General features: G+C 67.2%; 2 protein-coding genes across 2 annotated transcripts; one reads left to right on the top strand and one right to left on the bottom strand.

Moving 5' to 3' along the window:
• DHX16 (DEAH-box helicase 16) lies at positions 1-18708 on the top strand. The gene is given in 25 exon segments (XM_056325986.1): positions 1-255; positions 563-816; positions 1314-1461; positions 2537-2596; positions 2688-2754; positions 2757-2915; positions 2918-2940; positions 3323-3377; positions 3380-3549; positions 4764-4952; positions 5196-5306; positions 5885-6000; positions 6875-7085; positions 7895-7993; positions 9212-9364; positions 10053-10193; positions 10712-10874; positions 12227-12345; positions 12557-12624; positions 13412-13574; positions 16221-16382; positions 17187-17231; positions 17233-17361; positions 18515-18553; positions 18555-18708. Coding segments are annotated over 25 exon segments (3147 nt in total). The 5' UTR covers positions 1-42; the 3' UTR covers positions 18645-18708.
• Positions 18709-18777: 69 nt separating this feature from the next.
• C21H6orf136 (chromosome 21 C6orf136 homolog) lies at positions 18778-22367 on the bottom strand. Its single transcript, XM_056325985.1, is given in 7 exon segments — positions 18778-19001; positions 19090-19159; positions 20322-20422; positions 20424-20523; positions 20612-20699; positions 21001-21327; positions 22020-22367. Coding segments are annotated over 7 exon segments (1137 nt in total). The 5' UTR covers positions 22336-22367; the 3' UTR covers positions 18778-18866.
• Positions 22368-22939: the final 572 nt, after the last annotated feature.

Genomic DNA, 22939 nt, shown 5'->3' with positions numbered 1-22939 from the left:
GCGCCTACGGCGGCCCGGAGGGAAGGCGGAAGTGGCGCGGCCATGGCGGCGGCGGCGGCGGCGCTGGAGCGGTGGGTGTCCGGGGAGCTGCAAGAGCTCCTGGGGCTCAGCGGGCGGCACGTCCCCGCCTTCCTGGTGGCGCTGGCCCGGCGGAGCCGCAGCGTGGAGGAGCTGCTGGAGCGGCTGCGGGAAACCGAGGCGCTACGGGTGGAGGAGCCCCGTGTGCGCGCCTTCGCGCGGGAGCTGTGGGACAAGGTGGGCGGGGCTGCCCCGTGAGGGGCGGGGCTTCCCCGGGAGAGTGGGCGTGGTTCCGGGGAGTGGCCGTGGCTTGCAGGGGGGGAGGGAACTGTGCGGAAGGGGGCGTGTCTCGGGGGGGGGTGTGACATAAAGGTGTGAAGGTGGGGCCTCGGGGGCGTGGCCAGCATGGGAGGGGCGTGGCTTGCATGTCGAGCACCAGCAGGGTGCATGCAACAGCCAATAAAGGGTGCGGGGGTGGGGAGAGAACTGCGGGGGGGGTGTGGCCCGGCGCAGAGGGCGTGTCCTGACGTTGCCCCGCCCCCAGGTGCCCCGCGAGGCACGGCCCGAGCCCCCAGGCCGAGCGGCTGAGCGGGCAGCACGGGAGCTGCAGCTCCGCACCCAAGGTTACCGATTGGTTGAGAGCGATGACGAGGCGCCAGGGCCCGCCCCCAGCTCCGCCCCTTCTCACGGCTCCGCCCCCAGCGTGCCTGACGCTTCCCACCACCACCGGCGACGACGACACCTCCGCCGGCGGCGCTCCGAGTCGCCTGAGGACTCCAGCCCCTCGCCGCCACCCCCGTGAGTAGCCCCGGGGCTCGGGGGCCCCTCGGTACCGGGGTCCCACCCCCAGTTATGGGGGGGGGTGCCGGGGTGCCCCTGGTTACCAGGATCGCCTCATTTTTGCGCCCCTCCCCCCCCCCAAGTTATGGGGTTTCCTGCTGCTTACTGGGGGTCACTGGAGGTGTTCAGAGTCCCCTCTCGTTCTTGGGGTCCCCCCCTAATTATGGGGTCTCAGGGATTTCTTCTGTCCCCTGGCGCTCGTGGCAAGTGCCCTGGATATTGGGGTCCCCTCCGGATGTTTGGGGTCCCCCCAGCGGCCTCAGGGTCCCCTCCTGACCCTTGGAGCCCCCCTGAGCTTTTGGGATCCCTTTGGGTGCTGAGTCCCTGCTGGGATTTTTGGGGTTTACATCTTCAGGATCACTTAAAACTCTTTAGAGCCCCCCCCCCAGATTATTAAGGTCTGTGGGTTTTGGGGGTCCCCCAGCGTGTGACCTCCCCTGGTCCCCCCAAACCAGGGAGCCGGAGCCTTCCGAGGAGCCAGAAGCAGAATGGGAAGCGTCGGAACGGGAGCGGCTGCGGGATCTGGAGGAACGAGACGCTTTCGCCGAGCGCCTGCGCCGCCGTGACCGCACGCGCACTGTCCTCTCCCGCCCCGACGCCAAGGTGATAAGCGGGGAGGGCCATGATGCCTTCTGTAGGGGTCCCAGGGGGTAACTGGGAGGCCCAGCTGTGGTTGGGGGGGGGGGGGCATGCCGAGTTCCTGGGGGTCCCTGGGTGGGATCTGGGGTCCCTGGGTGGGAATTGGGGTGCCAAGTGGGGATTTGGGGTCCCAAGTGGGGATTTGGAGGGTCCCGCTGAACTCCTGGGGGATCCTGGGTGGGAATTGGGGTCCCTGGGTGGGATTTGGGGTCCCAAGTGGGGATTTGGAGGGTCCTGCTGAGCTCCTGGGGGTCCCTGGATGGGATTTGGGGTCCCAAGTGGGGATTTGGAGGGTCCCATCGAGCTCCTGGGGTCCCTGTGTGGGATTTGGGGTCCCTGGGTGGGATTTGGGGTCCCAAGTGGGGATTTGGAGGGTCCCACTGAGCTCCTGGGGGATCCTGGATGGGATTTGGGGTCCCTGGGTGGGAATTGGGGTCCCAAGTGGGGATTTGGAGGGTCCCACTGAGCTCCTGGGGGTCCCTGGGTGGGATTTGGGGTCTCTGGGTGGGATTTGGAGGGTCCCGCCGAGCTCCTGGGGGTCCCTGGGTGGGATTTGGGGTCCCTGGGTGGGATTTGGGGTCCCAAGTGGGGATTTGGAGGGTCCCGCTGAGCTCCTGGGGGTCCCTGGGTGGGATTTGGGGTCCCTGGGTGGGATTTGGAGGGTCCCACCGAGCTCCTGTGGGTCCCTGGGTGGGATTTGGGGTCCCAAGTGGGGATTTGGAGGGTCCCGCCGAGCTCCTGGGGGATCCTGGATGGGATTTGGGGTCCCTGGGTGGCATTTGGGGGACCCATCTCTGTTTGAAGGGCCCTGCCAAACTTCTGGGGGTCCCAGCAGGACCCGAGGGGGTGCTGGGTGGACGAGGAGGGTCTCAGATGGAACTGGGGGGGCTTTGCCTGACTCCTGGCTCAGATTTGACATCCCTGGGTGGCATCAGGGGGTCTGGGAGCACCTTTAAGGCTCCCCACCCCCCTTCTCCATGCTCTACGGCTCGAATTTGGGGTCCCCCTCCCCTCTTCATCCCCTTTTCCCCCTCCTCAGGCTTACGAAGAAGCCCAGAAACGCCTCAAAGTCGCTGAAGAAGATCAAAAACGATGGTGAGCCCCACGTTCCATCCAGCTCTGCGTGCGCGGGGCTTCCACCAGACCCTGACACCCCCTTTTTTTCCGCCCACCTCTATTGTGTCTCCCAGGTGCCAGAATTACGGAAAAAATCCCGCCGGGAATACCTAGCAAAACGGGAACGGGATAAATTGGAAGAGCTGAAGCGGAGATCGCGGACGAGGAGTATCTGTTCGGGGAGGAGGCGCTGACCGGGGCGGAGCGGCGCGAGCTGGAGTACAAACGGCGCGTGCGGGACCTGGCCCGCGAGTACAAACGGGCCGGGGAGAAGGAGAAACTGGAGAAAAGTAACCGGTATTACATCCGGAGGAGACACGAGGCAAGGTGGGGGTCCCCAAAAACCCCTGCTGGCACCCCACGTCCTCCCTCTAGCCCCTCAGGATCCCTCCCATCACCTCCAGGATCCCCCTCCGTCACCCCAAATTGTCTTTCTCCTTTTGAAGTCGCTCCCGAGACCCTCTCTCGCACCCCAAATCCTGCCGCAGATCCCTGCTGCCACCCCAGATCCTCTCTGTGTCCCCCCAAGATCCCTTTCATCACCCCCAGGATCCCCTCCAGCACCCCAAATAGTCCCTCTATCCCCCCAGGATCCCTCCAGCCCCTCCAGTTCCCCCCTTTCCATCTCCCCAGGGTCCCCCCTGCCATGGGGGGGAGGCGTTTTGGGGACACACCGCGGGGGTTTCACCTCTCCCATCACTTCCAGTAGAAGATCCCTGAGCGTGAGGAAACGCCGGGAGGGGAGGAAGAGCGGATGGCCCCCCGGACGAACAGCGGCGATGGGAGGAGGAGCGCATCGGGGCGGCTTCCCTCAGGTTTGGGGCGCGCGATGCCGCCTGCCGTCAGCCCCCCAAAGATTACGACTTCGTGTTGGAGGAGGACGAGATGATCCAGTTCGTCAGCGCTGTGCAGATGAAGGGCACTGAGCCGGATAAGGTGAGGGGTGGGGGGTGGTCCTAGGGGTGCTGGAAGGGGGTCCTGGGGGGCGATGGAAGGGATTTTGGGGTGATGGAGGAAGGATTTGGGGTGCTGGAGGGGGTTCTGGGGGTGATGGGAGGGACCTCGGCGGGAGGGAGAGGGTTGGGGGGATGAAGGGATTCCTAAAAATTCTGTTGGGATCCGGCAAACAGGGAGGGGAGGGGCTGGGAGGGAGATGGAGGGGGTTGGGGACACTGGAGGTGACCTGGGGATGCTGGGTGGTCCCTGGGAGGGTGATGGAGGACCCTGGGGACACCAGAGGGACACGGGAGATGATGTGGGGACACCGCAGGGGGGTCCCTGGGAGGATGCCAGGGGGCCGTGGGGATACTGGGGGTGCCCTGGGATGATGATGGGGGATCCTGGGGAGATCAGAGAGACCCTGGGAGCACTGGAGGTGACGCGGGGACACCGCAGGGGGGTCCCTGGGAGGATGCCAGGGGGCTGTGGGGACACTGGGGGGTGACCTAGGGACACCGGGTGGTCCCTGGGATGATGATGGAGGACCCTGGGGAGATCAGAGGGACCCTGGGGACACTGGAGGTGATGTGGGGACACCGCAGGGGGGGTCCCTGGGAGGATGCCAGGGGGCCGTGGGGACACTGGGGGGTGACCTAGGGACACCGGGTGGTCCCTGGGATGATGATGGAGGACCCTGGGGAGATCAGAGGGACCCTGGGGACACTGGAGGTGACGCGGGGACACCGCAGGGGGGGTCCCTGGGAAGATGCCAGGGGGGCCGTGGGGGCACTGGGGGTGACCTGGGGACACATGTTGCCCTGGGGTGATGATGGGGGATCCTGGGGACACCAGAGGAACACTGGAGATGATGTGGGGACACCGCAGGGGGGGTCCCTGGGAGGATGCCAGGGGGCCGTGGGGACACTGGGGTGACCTGGGATGATGATGGAGGACCCTGGGGAGATCAGAGGGACCCTGGGGGCACTGGAGGTGACGCGGGGACACCGCAGGGGGGTCCCTGGGAGGATGCCAGGGGGCTGTGGGGACACTGGGGGGTGACCTAGGGACACCGGGTGGTCCCTGGGATGATGATGGAGGACCCTGGGGAGATCAGAGGGACCCTGGGGGCACTGGAGGTGACGGGGGGGGTGTCCCTGGGAGGATGCCAGGGGGCCGTGGGGGACACTGGGGTGACCAGGGGGTGCCCGCAGGAGGCTCCGGCGCCGGTGCCGGAGGCAGAACGACGGCGGCAGTCGGCGCAGGAGGTGCGGCGCAGCCTCCCCATCTTCCCCTACCGCGACGAGCTGGTGGCGGCCATCGCTCGGCACCAGATCCTGGTCATCGAGGGGGAAACCGGCTCCGGCAAGACCACCCAGATCCCCCAGTACCTGCACGAGGAGGTGGGGGGGGGGGGGCGATGGGGGGCACCAGGGGGGTGAGGGGGGGGGGCGTCAGGGGGGTGGGGAGGGGCCAGTTAAGAGGGGTTGGGGGGGCAGGTGACGGGGTTGTGGGGCTGGGGGGGGGGTTGGGGGCGCAGGTGACGGGGTTGTGGGGCTGGGGGGGGGGTTGGGGGCGCAGGGGGGGGTTGTGCCCCCCGTCTCTGACCGGATCTGTCCCTGTCCCCCCCCCCGCCCCCCCCCCAGGGCTACACGCGGCAGGGGCTGAAGATCGGCATCACGCAGCCGCGGCGCGTGGCCGCCATGAGCGTGGCCGCCCGCGTGGCCGTGGAGATGGGCACCAAGCTGGGCAACGAGGTGACGTGGGGACACGGGGCGGGGGGAGGCGGGGGGGGGCACGGGAACGCACGCAGGGGCACGGCAGGGGACGTGAGGGGGGGACACGGAGACACGGAGGGTGACACGGGGACGTGAGGTGTGTGGGACGCCCGGAGGGGTGGCTCTGGTGACCTGAGGGTGGCAGGGGACCTTGGGGACACATCCCTGTCCCAGGGGGACACCTGGGGGGTGGCTTTGTCCCAGGGGACCCTGGGGACACGTCCCCATCCTGGGGACACGTCCCTGTCCCAGAGAGACCCAGGGGGACACCTGGGGGGTGGCTTTGTCCCAGGGGACCCTGGGGACACGTCCTTGTTCTGGGGAACCCCAAGGACACAGGGGACTCCAAGGGACATGTCCCCTTCCTGGGGACATTGTGGACACTCTAGGGGGACATTAGGGGACCCTGGGCAAGCGGGGGAACCTGGGGACAGTTAATGACCCTGAGGACTGCCTGGGGGGGGGGTTGCAGATTAGGGGCTCTGGGGTGGACTGAGGGACACCAGGGTGAGTCAGGGGCCACCAGGTGACGGTGGTGACATGTCCCTTGTCCCCAGGTGGGGTACAGCATCCGCTTCGAGGACTGCACGTCGGAGCGGACGGTGCTGAAGTACATGACGGACGGGATGCTGCTGCGGGAGTTCCTGACCGAGCCCGACCTCGGCTCCTACAGGTGGCCCTGGGGACATTGGGGGGGACGCCAGAGATGCTGGGGACATTGGGGGACACACCAGAGATGCCGGGGACATGGAGGGGGGGACGCCAGAGATGCTGGGGACATCGAGGGGACACCAGAGATGCTGGGGACATGGGGGGGGACGGACACCAGAGATGCTGGGGACATGGTGGGGGGGGACACACCAGAGATGCTGGGGACATCGGGGGGATGCTAGTGATGCAGGGGACATGGGGGGGACGCCAAAGATGCTGGGGACATGGCGGGGGGTCACCAGAGATGCTGGGGACATGGGGGGGGGGGGGACACCAGAGATGCCGGGGACATGGAGGGGGGGATGCCAGAGATGCCGGGGACATCGGGGGGACACCAGAGATGCTGGGGACATGGGGGGGGGGACACACCAGAGATGCTGGGGACATGGGGGGGACACACACCAGAGATGCTGGGGACATCGGGGGGATGCTAGTGATGCAGGGGACATGGGGGGGACGCCAAAGATGCTGGGGACATGGCGGGGGGTCACCAGAGATGCCGGGGACATGGGGAGGGGGGGGACACCAGAGATGCCGGGGACATGGGGGGGGGATGACACCAGAGATGCTGGGGACATTGGGGGGATGCCAGTGATGTAGGGGACATGGGGGGGACGCCAGAGATGCCGGGGACATGGGGGACACAGGGGATGCTGGGGTGAAGCGGAGCGACTGGGGCCACTGGGGCCACGGTGTGGGGCTGCGTGTCCCTAGCGCTGTCCTGTGCCTTTAGCCTGACCGCTGTCACTCTGGTGTCCCCATCCCTGTCCCCACGTCCCTGTGCATCGCCTCGACGCTGCGACATGCCCCCCCCCCCCCCCGGCGTCCCCCCGCAGCGTCATCATGGTGGACGAGGCCCACGAGCGCACGCTGCACACCGACGTCCTCTTCGGGCTGATCAAGGACATCGCCCGGTTCCGTCCCCAGCTGAAGGTGCTGGTGGCCTCGGCCACCCTGGACACCCAGCGCTTCTCCGCCTTCTTCGACCAGGCGCCCGTCTTCCGCATCCCCGGGCGCCGCTTCCCCGTCGACATCTACTACACCAAGGTGACACGGGGACACGTGGGGACAGGGGGGACGCGGGGGGAGCAAGGGGCTGTGGGGACGTTTAGGGGGCGCCGGGGGACGAGGGGATGTGGAGGGGCAAGGGGGGGGCGGGGTGGCTGGGGACGCTGGGGGGGTGGGGAGATGTGGGGCGCTGGGGGACAAGGGGACGGGGGGGACAGGGGGTCTGGGGACACTGGGGGGGTGGGGAGATGTGGGGCGCTGGGGGACAAGGGGACGGGGGGGACAGGGGGTCTGGGGACACTGGGGGGGGTGGGGAGATGTGGGGCGCTGGGGGACAAGGGGACGGGGGGGACAGGGGGTCTGGGGACACTGGGGGGGTGGGGAGATGTGGGGCGCTGGGGGACAAGGGGACGGGGGGGACAGGGGGTCTGGGGACGCTGGGGGGGGTGGGGAGATGTGGGGCGCTGGGGGACAAGGGGACGGGGGGGACAGGGGGTCTGGGGACACTGGGGGGGGTGGGGAGATGTGGGGCGCTGGGGGACAAGGGGACGGGGGGGGACAGGGGGTCTGGGGACGCTGGGGGGGTGGGGAGATGTGGGGCGCTGGGGGACGGGGGGGACATGAGGACACTGGGGGGTGGGGAGATGTGGGGCGCTGGGGGACAAGGGGACAGGGGGGGGACCGGGGGGGTGCGGGGCAGCGGGGACAGCAGGACGCTGGGGGACAAGGGGACGTGAGGACACTGGGGGACACTGGGGGGGGGGCGGGGGGGCAGGGGGCCGCCTGGGGCCACTTGGGGCCCGGCAGCGGTGATGTCCCCCCCTGTCCCCAAGCTGTCCCCTCCCCAGGCGCCCGAGGCCGACTACCTGGAGGCGTGCGTGGTGTCGGTGCTGCAGATCCACGTCACCCAGCCCCCTGGGGACATCCTGGTCTTCCTCACCGGCCAGGTGGGTGGCCCCGTGTCACCCCTGTCCCCTCCCCGCCACCCCGCGTCCCCCAGCCCCCTGGGGACATCCTGGTCTTCCTCACCGGCCAGGTGGGTGGCCCCGTGTCACCCCTGTCCCCTCCCCGCCACCCCGTGCCCCCCAGCCCCCTGGGGACATCCTGGTCTTCCTCACCGGCCAGGTGGGTGGCCCCGTGTCACCCCTGTCCCCTCCCCGCCACCCCGCGTCCCCCAGCCCCCTGGGGACACCGCAGCAGACGAGCGGGGATCCCCCGTGTCACCCCCCCCATGTCCTTGCCGCCCCCGTCACCTTCCTGATGCCCCCCGTGTCACCCCAGTGTCCCCTGGCTGTCCCCAGCCCCTTGGTGTCCCTGACGTCCCCATCCCTGTGGCCATTCCTGTCCCCCTGGTGTCCCCTCATATCTGCGTTCCCCAAGGGGTCCGTGATGTCCCTCCTGGGTGTCCCCGTGTCCCTTGGGTGCTCCTGGCTGTGTCCCTTGGGTGCTCCTGGCTGTGTCCCTTGGGTGTCCCCATGTCCCTTGGGTGCCCCTGGCCGTGTCCCTTGGGTGTCTCATTGTCCCTTGGGTGTCTCATTGTCCCTTGGGTGCCCCTGGCTGTGTCCCTTGGGTGTCCCCATGTCCTTTGGGTGCTCCTGGCCGTGTCCCTTGGGTGTCCCCATGTCCCTTGGGTGTCCCCACGTCCCCTGGGTGCCCCTGGCCGTGTCCCTTGGGTGTCCCCATGTCCCTTGGGTGTCCTCACGTCCCCTGGGTGCTCCTGGCTGTGTCCCTTGGGTGTCCCCATGTCCCTTGGGTGTCCCCATGTCCCCTGGGTGTCCCCATGTCCCTTGGGTGCTCCTGGCTGTGTCCCTTGGGTGTCTCATTGTCCCTTGGGTGTCTCATTGTCCCTTGGGTGCCCCTGGCTGTCTCCCTTGGGTGTCCCCATGTCCCTTGGGTGCCCCTGGCCGTGTCCCTTGGGTGTCCCCATGTCCCTTGGGTGTCCCCATGTCCCCTGGGTGCCCCTGGCCGTGTCCCCTGGGTGTCCCCATGTCCCCTGGGTGTCCCCATGTCCCCTGGGTGCCCCTGGCCGTGTCCCCTGGGTGTCCCCACGTCCCCTGGGTGTCCCCATGTCCCCTGGGTGCCCCTGGCCGTGTCCCTTGGGTGTCCCCCCGTCCCCTGGGTGCCCCCCGGTGTGGGGGTGCCCCGGTGCTGAGGTGCCGCGGCAGGAGGAGATCGAGGCCTGCGTGGAGCTGCTGCAGGAGCGCTGCCGCCGCCTGGGCTCGCGCCTGGCCGAGCTGCTGGTGCTGCCCATCTACGCCAACCTGCCCTCCGACATGCAGGCGCGCATCTTCGAGCCCACCCCCCCCGGCGCCCGCAAGGTGCGCGCTGGCCCTTTAAGGGGGGGGGGTGCTTCTGCAGAGGGGTGGGGCTTGGCGGGGTGGGGCCTGATGTAGTAGGGCTTGAGGGGGTGGGGTCTGAGGGGGTGGGGCTTACTGGGGTGGGGTCCGAGGGGTGGGACTTACTGGGGTGTGGGCCTAAGGGGTGGGGCTTGGTGAGGTGGAGTCTAAGGGGGTGGGGCTTGGTGAGGTGGAGTCTAAGGGGGTGGGGCTTGGTGGGGTGGGGGCCTAAGGGGTGGGGCTTGGTGGGGTGGGGCTTGGTGGGGTGGGGCTTGGTGGGGTGGGGTCCAAGGGGTGGGGCTTCGTGGGGGTGGGGGCCTAATGGGGTGGGGGCCTAATGGGGTGGGGGCCTAAGGGGTGGGGCTAACTGGGGTGGGGCCTAATGGGGTGGGGGCCTAAGGGGTGGGGCTTACTAGGGTGGGGGTCTAAGGGGTGGGGCTTATTAGGGTGGGGTCTAAGGGGGTGGAGCCTGTGCAGGTGGGGTCTGAATGGGGTGGGGTCTAAGAGGGTGGGGCTTGGGGTGGGGTCTGGGTGGCGCTTAGTAAGGTGGTGTTACAAGGCGTGGTGCTTCGGGGGGGGGGGGTTGGAGAGGGTGGGGACTCATGGGGTGGAGTCTGGGGTGGGCGGAGCCTGTGATGCCCCCGCCCCGCCCCACCCCCACCCCCCCCAGGTGGTGGTGGCCACCAACATCGCGGAGACGTCCGTGACCATCGACGGGATCGTCTACGTGCTGGACCCCGGCTTCTGCAAGCAGAAGAGCTACAGCGCCCGCACCGGCATGGAGTCCCTGGTGGTCACCCCCTGCTCCCGGGCACGTGTCACCCCCTGTCACCCCCTGTCACCCCCGCGCCACCTTGGGCCCCTTTAGGTGGCCGCGTCCCCTCCTGTGGGGGTCAGTGTCCCCCCGTGTTGTCAGGGTCCTGGTGGGTAGCTGTGTCCTGGTGTCCCCCTGTGCCTTGGTCGCTGTGTCCCCACGTCCACGTGTCCCCACGTCCCTCGGTCACGATGTCCCCCTGTCCCTGGGTCCCCGTGGGCAGCCGTGTCCCCGTGTCCCTGTGTCCCCACATCCCTTGGTCCCCGTGTCGCTGAGTCCCCAGGTCCTTTCTTTGGTTCCCCGTGTCCCCATGGGCAGCCGTGTCACTTGTCCCCATGTCCCCACGTCCCCATGACCCCATGTCCCCAGGTCTCCATGTCCCCAGGTCTCCGTGTCCTCCTGTCCCTTGGTCCCCGTGGCCCCACACCTCTGGGTCCCCGTGGGCAGCCGTGCCCGGTGTTCCCCCGCGTTCCGCCGTCCCGGTCCCTGCTGTGACCGGTGCCGGTGTCCCTCAGGCCTCAGCGAACCAGCGCGCCGGCCGGGCAGGCCGGGTGGCTCCTGGCAAGTGCTTCCGCCTCTACACGGCCTGGGCCTTCCAGCACGAGCTGGAGGAGACGCCGGTGCCCGAGATCCAGCGTGCCGACCTGGGCTCCCTCGTCCTGCTGCTCAAGAGCCTCGGTGAGACGGGCAGCTGGGGACGGCCGTCGGGGCCCAAAGGGGCATCTCGGGGGGCATCGGGGCATCTCGGGAGGCATCTCGGGGGGCATCAGGGCATCTCAGGAGGCATCTCGGCGCATCAGGGCATGTCGGGGACCATTGGGACATCTCAGGGACCATTGGGACATCTCAGGAGGCATCTTGGGGGGCATCGGGGCATCTTGGGGACCATCGGGACATCTCGGGAGGCATCTCGGGGGGCATCGGAGCATCTCAGGAGGCATCTCGGGGGGCATCGGGGCATCTTGGGGACCATCGGGACATCTCGGGAGGCATCTCGGGGGGCATCGGGGCATCTCAGGAGGCATCTCGGGGGGCATTGGGGCATCTCGGGGGGCATCGGGGCATCTCGGGAGGCATCTCGGGGGGCATCAGGGCATCTCAGGAGGCATCTCGGCGCATCGGGGCATGTCGGGGACCATTGGGACATCTCAGGAGGCACCTCGGGGGGCATCGGGGCATCTCAAGAGGCATCTCGGGGGGCGTCGGGGCATCTCAGGAGGCATCAGGACATCTCGGGAGGCATCTCAGGGGGCATCGGGGCATCTCAGGAGGCATCTCGGGGGGCATTGGGGCATCTTGGGGGGCATCAGGGCATCTCGGGGGGCATCTCGGGGGGCATCGGGGCATCTCAGGAGGCATCTCGGGGACCATCAGGACATCTCGGGAGGCATCTCGGGGCGCATCGGGGCATCTCGGGGACCATTGGGACATCTCAGGAGGCATCTCGGGGGGCATCGGGGCATCTCAGGAGGCATCTCAGCGCATCGGGGCATCTCGGGGACCATTGGGACATCTCGGGAGGCATCTCGGGGGGCATCGGGGCATCTTGGGGACCATCGGGGCATCTTGGGAGGCATCTCAGGGGGCATTGGGGCATCTCAGGAGGCATCTCGGGGACCATCGGGGCATCTTGGGGACCATCGGGACATCTTGGGAGGCATCTCGGGGGGCATCGGGGCATCTCAGGAGGCATCGCGGCATCTCGGGGACCATCGGGACATCTCAGGAGGCATCTTGGGGGGCATAAGGGCATCTGAGGGGGCACAGGGGACATCGGGGACCTTGGGGACCATCAGAGGACCATCGGGACACCTTAGAGGCATCTCAAGGGCATCTTGGGTGCTGTTGGGCCACCTTGGGAGCATCTCGAAGGACATCTGGGGACAAGGGAGGCCTTATGGCATCTTGGGGCAGGGACACAGCAGGGCTTGGGTGACACGGGGGACATCCTGGGCCGTGGGACACCACAGGGGACCAGGAGGGGCGTGGGGTGGCCCTGGGGTGACAGAAGGTGACATCTCCGTCCTCAGGCATCAACGACCTGATCCACTTTGACTTCTTGGATCCGCCGCCCCACGAGACGCTGGTGCTGGCGCTGGAGCAGCTCTATGCCCTGGGTGCCCTCAACCACCTGGGCGAGCTCACCACGGTACTGGGAGCACTGGGATGGGGGACTCTGGGTGCCTTCAACCACTGATTGAAGGTCACCATGGTACTGGGAGCGCTGGGAGAGACCGGGACAGGGGCTGAACTGTGGGTGAGCTCGCCACAGTGCTGGGAGCACTGGGCAGGGTTACTGGGAGCACTGGGCAGGGTTACTGGGAACGCTGGCCCTGACACCGTCCCCTCGTTGTCCCCAGCTGGGCCGGCGCATGGCGGAGCTGCCGGTGGAGCCCATGTTGGCCAAGATGATCCTGGCCTCCGAGCAGTGAGTGTCCTGGCGGTGTCCCCTGGGGAGTCCCCGGGTTGTCCCCAGGTGCCCTGGTGGAATGTCCTGGGTTGTCCCCAGGTGTCCTGGTGGTATCTCCCGGGTTTGTCCCCAGGTGTCCTGGTGGTATCTCCTGGGTTGTCCCCAGGTGTCCTGGTGGTATGTCCCGGGTTGTCCCTTGGATGTCCTGGTGGTATCTCCTGGGTTGTCCCCAGGTGTCCTGGTGGTATCTCCTGGGTTGTCCCTTGGATGTCCCCGGGTTGTCCCCAGGTGTCCTGGTGGTATCTCCCGGGTTGTCCCCAGGTGTCCTGGTGGTATCTCCCGGGTTTGTCCCCAGGTGTCCTGGTGGTATCTCCTGGGTTGTCCCCAGGTGTCCTGGTGGTATCTCCTGGGTTGTCCCCAGGTGCCCTGGTGGTATCTCCCGGGTTGTCCCTTGGATGTCCTGGTGGTATCTCCTGGGTTGTCCCCAGGTGTCCTGGTGGTATCTCCTGGGTTGTCCCTTGGATGTCCCCTGGGTTGTCCCCAGGTGCCCTGGTGGTATCTCCCGGGTTGTCCCTTGGATTGTCCCCAGGGTGTCCTCGTGGTGTCCCCGCAGTGTTCCCAGGCTGCCCTCGGGTATCCTCATGACGTCCCCACGTTGTCCCCAAGTACCCGCTGCTGTCCCCGTCCCCACCCATCCCCTTCCCTGGCCACCTACGGGGGTGGTGCCACCCCCCACCCCCCCGGACACCCTCCCGGTCCCCTACGGTGACGTGTCCCCCCCCGTGGCCGTGTCCCCCCGCCGCAGGTACGGCTGCACGGAGGAGGTGCTGACGGTGGTGGCCATGCTCTCCGTCAACAACGCCATCTTCTACCGGCCCAAGGACAAGGTCCTCCACGCCGACAGCGCCCGCCTGGGCTTCCACGTCCCCGGGGGGGACCACCTGGTCCTGCTCAACGTCTACAACCAGGCGCGAGGGGGCACGGCCCGCGGCGGGGGAGGGGGGGACACGCGGTGGGGGAGGGGGGGACACGTGGCCGGGGGGGTGGGTGGGATGTGCTGGGGAATGGGGGGGGGTGAATATGGGGGGGGGGGGTGAATATGGGGGGAGGGGTGAATATGGGGGGAGGCTTTGGGGGATGTGGGGTGACCAGGGGGGTTATGGGGTATTTTGGGGGTAAATACCCCATATTTGGGTATTTATACCCCATATTTGGGTATAAACGCCGCGTCTTTGGGTATTTATACACCATATTTGGGTATAGACACCCCATATTTGGGTATTTATACACCATATTTGGGTATAGACACCCCGTCTTTGGGTATTTGTACCCTGTATTTGGGTATAAACACCCGTAATTGGGTATTTATACACCATATTTGGGTATTTATACCCCATATTTGGGTATAGACACCCCGTGTTTGGGTATTTATACCCCATATTTGGGTATAAACACCGTGTATTTGGCTATAAATACCCCGTCTTTGGGTATCTATACACCATATTTGGGTATAAACACCCCGTCTTTGGGTATCTATACACCATATTTGGGTATAAACACCACGTATTTGGTTATTTATATACCATATTTGGGTATAAACACCCCGTCTTTGGGTATTTATACCCCGTACTTGGGTATAAACACCCCGTGATTGGGTATTTATATACCATATTTGGGTATTTATACCCCATATTTGGGTATAAACACCGCATATTTGGGTATTTATACTCCGTATTTGGGTATAGACACCCCGTGTTTGGGTATTTATACACCATATTTGGGTATAGACACCCCATAATTGGGTATAAATACCCCGTATTCGAGTATTTGTACACCATATTTGGGTATAGACACCCCGTATTTGGGTATAAACACCCTGTAATTGGGTATTTATATACCATATTTGGGTATTTATGCCCCACATTTGGGTATAAACACCTTGTATTTGGGTATAGACACCCCGTCTTTGGGTATTTATACACCATATTTGGGTATAAACACCGCGTCTTTGGGTATAAACAGCCTGTATTTGGGTATTTATACACCATATTTGGGTATTTATACCCCGTCTTTGGGTATAGACACCCCGTGTTTGGGTATTTATACACCGTATTTGGGTATAAACACCCTGTCTTTGGGTATTTATACCCCATATTTGGGTATAAACACCCCGTATTTTGGTATAAACACCGCGTCTTTGGGTATTTATACACCATATTTGGGTATTTATACCCCGTCTTTGGGTATAAACACCCCGTGTTTGGGTATTTATACCCCGTATTTGGGTATTTATACCATATTTTCATATAAACACGCTGTATTTTGGTATTTATACCCCGCATTTGGGTATAGACACCCCGTAGCTGGGGGGGGGTGGGGGGGGGCCTGTGGGGAAATGGGGGGCGGGTTGGGGGTCCAGGGGCACGGAGGGGTTACGGGGTGGGGCTGGGGGGTGGGGAGGCCCCTGGGGGGTAAATCTGGGCTGGGGGGGCTCAGGGTGGGTGTCCAGGGCACGGCACTGACCGTGTCCCTGTTCCCTCCGTGTCCCTGTCCCCCTGCTACTGCGGTGTCCCCCCGCCCCCCCCCGCCCCCCCCGGCCCCATCCCTGCTCCGTCCCTCATGTTCCCTGTCCCCATCTCCTCGTCCCCATCTTTGCTCTGTCCCCCCCTGCCCTCCTCCCCGTGTCCCCCCCATGCCCCCCTGCCCCACCCTGTCCTTCTCCCCGTGTCCCCCCCATGTCCCCCTGCCCCCCCCGTCCCCTCGCCCTTCTCCCCATGTCCCCCTGCCCTTCTCCCCGTGTCCCCCCATGTCCCCCTGCCCCCCCATCCCCCTGCCCTTCTCCCCGTGTCCCCCCATGTCCCCCCATGTCCCCGTGTCCCCCCTGTCCCCCTGCCCTTCTCTCCGTGTCCCCGTGTCCCCCTGCCCTTCTCTCCGTGTCCCCCATGTCCCCCTGCCCTTCTCCCCATGTTACCCCATGTCCCCGTGTCCCCCCTGTCCCCCCGCCCTTCTCCCCATGTCCCCCCATCCCCCTGCCCTTCTCCCCGTGTCCCCCCCATGTCCCCCTGCCCCCCATGTCCCCCTGCCCTTCTCCCTGTGTCCCCCCCTTTCTCCCCGTGTCCCCCCCCGTCCCCCTGCCCTTCTCTCCGTGTCCCCCCCATGTTCCCCCATGTCCCTGTGTCCCCCCTGTCCCCCTGCCCTTCTCCCTGGGTCCCCCCCATGTCCCCCTGCCCCCCCATGTCCCCCTACCCTTCTCCCCGTGTCCCCCCATGTCCCCGTGTCCCCCCGTCCCCCTGCCCTTCTCCCCATGTCCCCCTGCCCTTCACCCCGTGTCCCCCCTGTGTCCCCCCGTCCCCCTGCCCTTCTCCCCGTGTCCCCCCGTCCCCCTGCCCTTCTCCCCATGTCCCCCCGTGTCCCCCCGTCCCCCTGCCCTTCTCCCCATGTCCCCCCGTGTCCCCCCCGTCCCCCTGCCCTTCTCCCCATGTCCCCCTGCCCTTCTCCCCATGTCCCCCTGTGTCCCCCCTGTCCCCCTGCCCTTCTCCCTGTGCCCCCCCATGTCCCCCGCCCTTCTCCCCATGTCCCCCCCCTTCTCCCCCCGGCCCCCCCGCCCCCCGCAGTGGGTGGCCAGCGGGCACTCCCTGCAGTGGTGCTACGAGCACTTCGTGCAGGCGCGCTCCCTGCGCCGGGCGCGGGACGTGCGGGAGCAGCTCGAGGGGCTGATGGAGCGCGTCGAGGTGGCGCCGTCCTCCTGCGCCGGCAACTACAGCCTCGTGCGCAAGGTGCCCGCCACCCCCCGCCACCCCCCGCCCCCCCATGCCCGCAGAGCCCCGGGAGTGCCCCCCCCCCCCCCAGTTTCTACCCCAGGGGGCCCCATTTCACCTCCTGGGACTCCATTAGGTCCCCCCTTTCCCCCTGGGACCTCTCGCCCCCTCTTTTCCCCCCTGGCACCCCCCCAGGACCCCCCCCCCCCCCTTTTTCCCCCCTGGGACCCCCCCACTTTCCCCCTGGGACACCCCCCCCCTTTTCGCCCCTGGGACCCCCCTCTCTTTTCCCCCTGGGACCCCCCCCCCCCCTTTTCCCCCCTGGGACCCCCCCCTCTTTTCCCCCCTGGTTTCCCCCCTGGGACCCCCCTTTCCAATCCAGGGATACCCAGGAGACTCTGAGACCCCCAAGTTTCCCCCGGGGACCCCCGTTCCCACCCTGGGATCCTCCGGGAGTTTTTTGTAGGTTTTTTTTTTTTTTGGTCACCCCCAGGCCATCACCGCCGGCTTCTTCTACCACACGGCGCGGCTGATGGGGGGCGGCTACCTGGGACCCCCCCCCCCCCCCTTTTCCCCCCTGGGACCCTTTTCCCCCCTGGGACCCCCTCCCTTTCCCCCTGAGACACCCCCCTTTCTCCCCCTGGGACCTCCCCCCGCTCTTTTCCCCCCCTGGGGACCCCCCCTTTCCAATCCAGGGATACCCAGGAGACTCTGAGACCCCCAAGTTTCCCCTGGGGACCCCCATTTCCCACCCTGGGAACCTCCAGGAGGTTTTTATTTTTTGTTTTTTTTTTTTTTTTTTTTTTTTTTTGTCACCCCCAGGCCGTCACCGCCGGCTTCTTCTACCACACGGCGCGGCTGACGCGCGGCGGGGTACCGCACGGTGAAGCACCAGCAGACGGTTTTCATCCACCCCAACAGTTCCCTCTTCGAGGAGCAGCCGCGCTGGGTCATCTACCACGAGCTCGTCTTCACCACCAAGGAGTTCATGCGGCAGGTGGGGACGCGGGGGACACGGCTGGGGACAGCAGCGCGGGGACCGGGCGGGGGGGGACACACACCCGGGGGCAGGGGATGTGGCCGTGGGGATGTTGGGATGGGGATGGGGCCACCACCGTGGGCACGGGGATGTCACCACGGGGACAGGGATGGGACGGGGCCACCACCATGGGCACAGGGATGTCACCACGGGGACAGGGCCACCACCGTGGGCACAGGGATGTCACCGTGGGGACAGGGCCACCACCGTGGGCACGGGGATGTCACCACAGGGACAGGGCCACCACCGTGGGCATGGGGATGTCACCGTGGGACAGGGATGGGACAGGGCCACCACCGTGGGCACGGGGATGTCACCACAGGACAGGGATGGGACAGGGCCACCACCGTGGGCACGGGGATGTCACCACGGGGACAGGGCCACCACCATGGGCATGGGGATGTCACCGTGGGGATGTTGGGATGGGGACAGGGCCACCACCATGGGCATGGGGATGTCACTGTGGGGATGTTGGGATGGGGACAGGGCCACCACCATGGGCACGGGGATGTCACCGTGGGGTACAGGGCCACCACCGTGGGCACGGGGATGTCACCCGTGGGGACAGGGATGGGACAGGGCCACCACCATGGGCACAGGGATGTCACCGTGGGGACAGGGCCACCACCGTGGGCACGGGGATGTCACCATGGGGACAGGGATGGGACAGGGCCACCACCGTGGGCACAGGGGTGTCACCGTGGGACAGGGATGTGGTCACAGGGCCAGGGACATGAGGATGAGGACAAGGCCACCGCTGTGGGGACAGGGACCTCTGTCCCCCCTAGGGAATGGGGGTGCGAGCAGACCCTATAGTTGTGTCCTCACGAGGAGCGGGGTGACAGGGTGGGGACCCTGTGGCAGTGTCCTCATGGGGACCAGGGTGACGGGGACCCGGTGGCCGTGTCTGTGGGGACGGTGGTGACAGGATGGTGACCCTGCGGCCAGGTCCCCATGGGGACCAAGGACAACGGGACAACGAGGACCCGGTGCCCAAGGCCGGGGACGGGCCCGTCAGCAGGACCGTGTCCCACTGCGGGCTTTGGTGGCCCCGGGGACTGTCACGGCACCCAATGACCCCCCCCCCGCCCTGTGTCCCCTTTGTCCCCAGGTGATCGAGATCGACAGCGCGTGGCTGCTGGAGGTGGCCCCCCCATTACTACCAGGCCAAGGAGCTGGAGGACGCCAGCGCCCGCAAGATGCCCAAGAAGGTGGGCAAGAGCCGGGAGGAGCTGGGCTGAAGGACCTTGGGGACACTTGGGGACACTTGGGGACCCCCCCCCCAAATACAGCTGGTTTGGAAGACGAGCAGCTCCCGGCTCCCTCTGCCCCTGGCCCTTCGGGACACGGCTGTCCCCACTTGTCACTGCTGCGGCAGCTCCTTTCTCTGGTTTTATTCTGTACATTAAGTTAAGAGGAGGGTGGGGGTGGGGGGGTGACAAAGGGGACAGGGATGTGGGGGCTCAGGTGTCCCCCGAGGTGGCGGAGGGCTTCAGGGCGAGGCGTAAGGCCGGTCCCGGCTCAGCCAGTGCCACCGCCACCGCCGCTGCCACCAGCAGCTTCTTAGCCTCGGTCACGGCTGTGGGGGCTGGCATCAGCTGGGACACACACACACACACAAAATTAGGGGGGGGGGACGGGGACACGAGGGGCTGGGGGGTGTCCCCCGGTGTCCCCTGGGCTTACCTTGTCCACTCGGTGGCAGCGGATGAGCCCCTGCGAGTTGAGGAAGAAGGTGGAGAAGGCATCGTAGGACCTGTGGGGAGGGGGCCGGGGGTCAGGGGACATGTGGGGACACGGAGGGGACACGGGGCTGGCGTTGCGCTCCCACCCCAGGAGTGACAAGGACACAGGGGACAGGGGGCTGGCATCCCACCCGGGGGGGGACAGGGACATGGGGACAGGGGGCTGGCATCCCAACCAGGGGGGGACACAGGGACATGGGGACACGGGTCCTTGGTGACAAAGGGGCCACAGGTGACATCCCCAGTGACAGAGGGGACATGGACAGCTGGGCTGTGGAGTGACAAGGACACAGGGCTGCAGACTGGCAGGGACACAGGGCCGTGGTGACAAAAGGGACACCGAGTGCCACCATAGTCCCATCCACAGCGCTGCAGCAGCAGCGGGTACTGGGGGTGACAGAGAGTGTCAAGGACACAGTGACAAAGGGGACATGGGGCTGCTGGGCCATGGGGTGACAAGGACATTGGACCGCAGTGACAGAGGGGACAGGGGGTGACCCAACGTCCCATGCCAACTGCGGCAGGTACCAGGGTGGGAGAAGGGGACGGAGGTGACAGAGTGGGACAGGGGGCTGTGGGACCCCAGGGGGACAGGGACACCGGGGGGGGGGGGGTGTGACAGAGTGGGACAGGGGGCTGTGGGACCCCAGGGGGACAGGGACACCGGGGGGGGGGGGGGGGTGACAGAGTGGGACAGAGGGGCTGTGGGACCCCAGGGGGGACAGGGACACCGGGGTCAGGGGGACAGGGATGCCGGGGGGGGGGGGGGTGACAGAGTGGGACAGGGGGCTGTGGGACCCCAGGGGGACAGGGATGCCGGGGCAGGTGACATGGGGGGGTGACAGAGTGGGACAGGGGGCTGTGGGACCCCAGGGGGACAGGGACACCGGGGGGGTGGGTGACAGAGTGGGACAGGGGGCTGTGGGACCCCAGGGGGACAGGGATGCCGGGGCAGGTGACATGGGGGGGGGTGACAGAGTGGGACAGGGGGCTGTGGGACCCCAGGGGGACAGGGACACCAGGTCAGGGGGACATTGCACGGGGGGGTGGGGCATGATGGCAGCAGGTACCGGGGTGAGAGAAGGAATGTGGTGATGGGGTGACAGGGGGGTGATGGTGACAGGGGGGTGATGGTGACAGGGGGGTGACGGGGGGGTGACGGGGGGTGCTGACCGCAGGAGCTGGCGCTTGTCGCGGCGGTAGAAGCGCAGCAGGCAGAGGTGGAGGGGCAGCCCCGTCAGGCGCCAGCGCGCCCGGATGCTCCAGTCCTCGGAGGTGCCGGGTCAGCGCCAGCACCTCCAGCCGCAAACTGGCGAAATAAGCCCAGGCCACCGCCCGGCACAGCGCCACCGCCACCTGGTACATGGGCCGCCCGCTGCGGGGGGGACAGGGCTGTCACACGCTGCCCTGTCCCCAAGTGTCACCCTCCCCAGGAGGGAGGGGGGGGTGGGGGTGTCACTCACTGCGTGTGGAGGTGCAGGAGGTGGTTGATGAACTCGACGTCGGGGGAGTAGAGGCTGTAGTCGGGGATTTTCAGAAGAAATGGGGGAGCTGGGGAGGGGGGGGGTCAGTGGGGTGTCACCTCCCCGTGGAGACGGAGACCTGCCCCCACCCCCCACCCCCCCACTGGCATCACTGCAATGGGGCTGGGGGTAGGGCTCGGAGCTGGGGGGCTTAGGTGTTGTCACCACCCCCCCCTTGTCATCCCCCCCCCCTTGTCACCCCCCCATACTGCCACCTCCCCACATGCCCACGGTGACACCAAACCCACCCCACAGGTGACACCCTATAGCAGGACAGACCCCACATTCCCCCCCCCCCCCATGTCACCTTATTGTCACCCTCTTGTCACCTCGTCCTGCAGCTTCTGGTGCATGACGGCCAAGTGCTCCTCCATGCTGGGTGGGGGGCGGCGGGGGGGCCCGGCGGGGGCCAGGAAGGGAGATGGGGGGTCGCAGGAGGAGGAGGACAGCGGCAGCGGTGGCAGGGCCATCGCGCACGGCGATGTCATCTTCCCGCTGCCCGTCCACCGTGGTGATGCCACCTTCCAGCCCCTCCGGTGGGGACAAGGCTCGAGCGCGGGGGGCTGCCGGGGAGCCGGGGCGGGGGGTGCCGCAGCGGTGCCGGGGGGGGGCAGCAGGGGCAGTGCCGAGCCATGGCCCCGGGTGGGCTCCAGGTCCTGGAGGAGGAAGGGGGGGGGGGGGGTTAGAGGTGCTGGCTGGGGGGGTGCGAAGGTCCCCACGGGGGGCACATGGAGCTGCCCCATAGCGGGGGTGGGGGGAGGCCTGTGGGGGACCCCACGGGGGGTGGGATTTGGGCTGGGGTGGGGGTGGGGTTGGGCTGGGGGGCGGCTGGCAGGACCCCCAGGGATGGATGTGACCTGTGGGGGGTCCCAGTGGGTCCCCCCCAAGGGTGGGTCGGCCCCGCGGGGGGATGGAGCTGCTCGCGCAGGGGGACCCTCAGCCGGCTCCCCCTGCAGGAGCCCACTCCCGCCACATTTGCATAGCCACGCCCCGCAAAACGAACCCCCGCCCCACTGTCAATGCTGCTCCGCCCCGCTTTGTATAACCACGCCCCCACCCGCAATACCGCAGTGCCGGCCCTCCGCGACATCTATTTGCATAGCCACGCCCCCACCTGCCATACCGCATTCCCATTCCCGCTGCATTTATTTGCATAGCCACGCCCCCAAACAGCAGCCTCGATCTACCTCGCTTAGCCGGTTCATTTGCATACCCACGCCCCCCCAACAGCCGCCTATCCACCTTACTTCCACACTGCGCTTATTTGCATGGCCTCGCCTCCCTCAGCACCGGCGCGACGCCCCCCTGCCTCCCTATTTGCATAGCCCCGCCTCCCAGCGCCCCTCACCTGCGGCCGCGCTCGGTACCGGCGCCGCGGCGGGTCCAGCCCGGCCCCGGCGGCCCCCGGTGGGGCCCAGAGGCGGAGCGGGGCGGCGGGGCGGAGGTGCGCGGCGGCGGCGGCGGCGGCCCGGCCTTGCCGGTACATGGCGGAGCCCCCCCCGCTTCCTCCCCTCACGCCGCTGCCGGTACTGCGCCTGCGCGTCCGCTGCCGAGCGCCGCTGGCCCCGCCCACGCCGCGCTGCGCATGCGCGGGGGCGGCCGAGGGCAGCGGCGGGGGCGCGGGCAGGCGGGGCGCGAGGGAAGGTGACCGGGCGGCCGCGCATGCGCGGTGGGCAGCGGCGCTGGGCCTGCGCAGGGCGGGAGAGCGGCGCGGCGCGCATGCGCAACCGCTCCTCCCCGCCGGGCAGCCGGGCTCATTCATTCCCCTTCGCGCCTGCTGGAGGCGAGGCCGGGTCGCCAGCCACCAATAGGAGAGCGCTGTTCCGGACGGAGGCGGGGCGTTCCGCCCAAAGGGGCGTGGCTTCCTGAGGCTACACCCCCCGCGATCCCCTCCCGCCCCCCTCCCAAGCAGAACCAGGGACATCAAGTGGAATCACCGATTTTATTGAAATGTAACCAAAAAAAGGGGCTGGGGGAGAGGAGAAAGGGGCCCGTCCCCGGGGCTGGGGCGCACCCACGGGGTGAGGACGGGCACCCGCGGGGGCTGTGGGGTGGGGAGGGGCACCCCACGGGGGCTGTGGGGCAAGGACAGGCACCCGCGGGGGCTGTGGGGGTGGGGAGGGGCACCCACGGGGGCTGTGGGGCAAGGACAGGCACCCGCGGGGACTGTGGGGTGGGAAGGGGCACCCACGGGGCTGTGGGGCAAGGACAGGCAACCACAGGGCAGGGACGGGCACCCAGAGGGTGTGGGGAGGGGCACAGGCCCCC

This window comes from Falco biarmicus (genome assembly GCF_023638135.1).
Source record: "Falco biarmicus isolate bFalBia1 chromosome 21 unlocalized genomic scaffold, bFalBia1.pri SUPER_21_unloc_2, whole genome shotgun sequence".
Classification (NCBI taxonomy): domain Eukaryota; kingdom Metazoa; phylum Chordata; class Aves; order Falconiformes; family Falconidae; genus Falco; species Falco biarmicus.
Note: the sequence above shows the minus strand (reverse complement) of the source record. Positions and strands in the feature narration are given on the sequence as shown.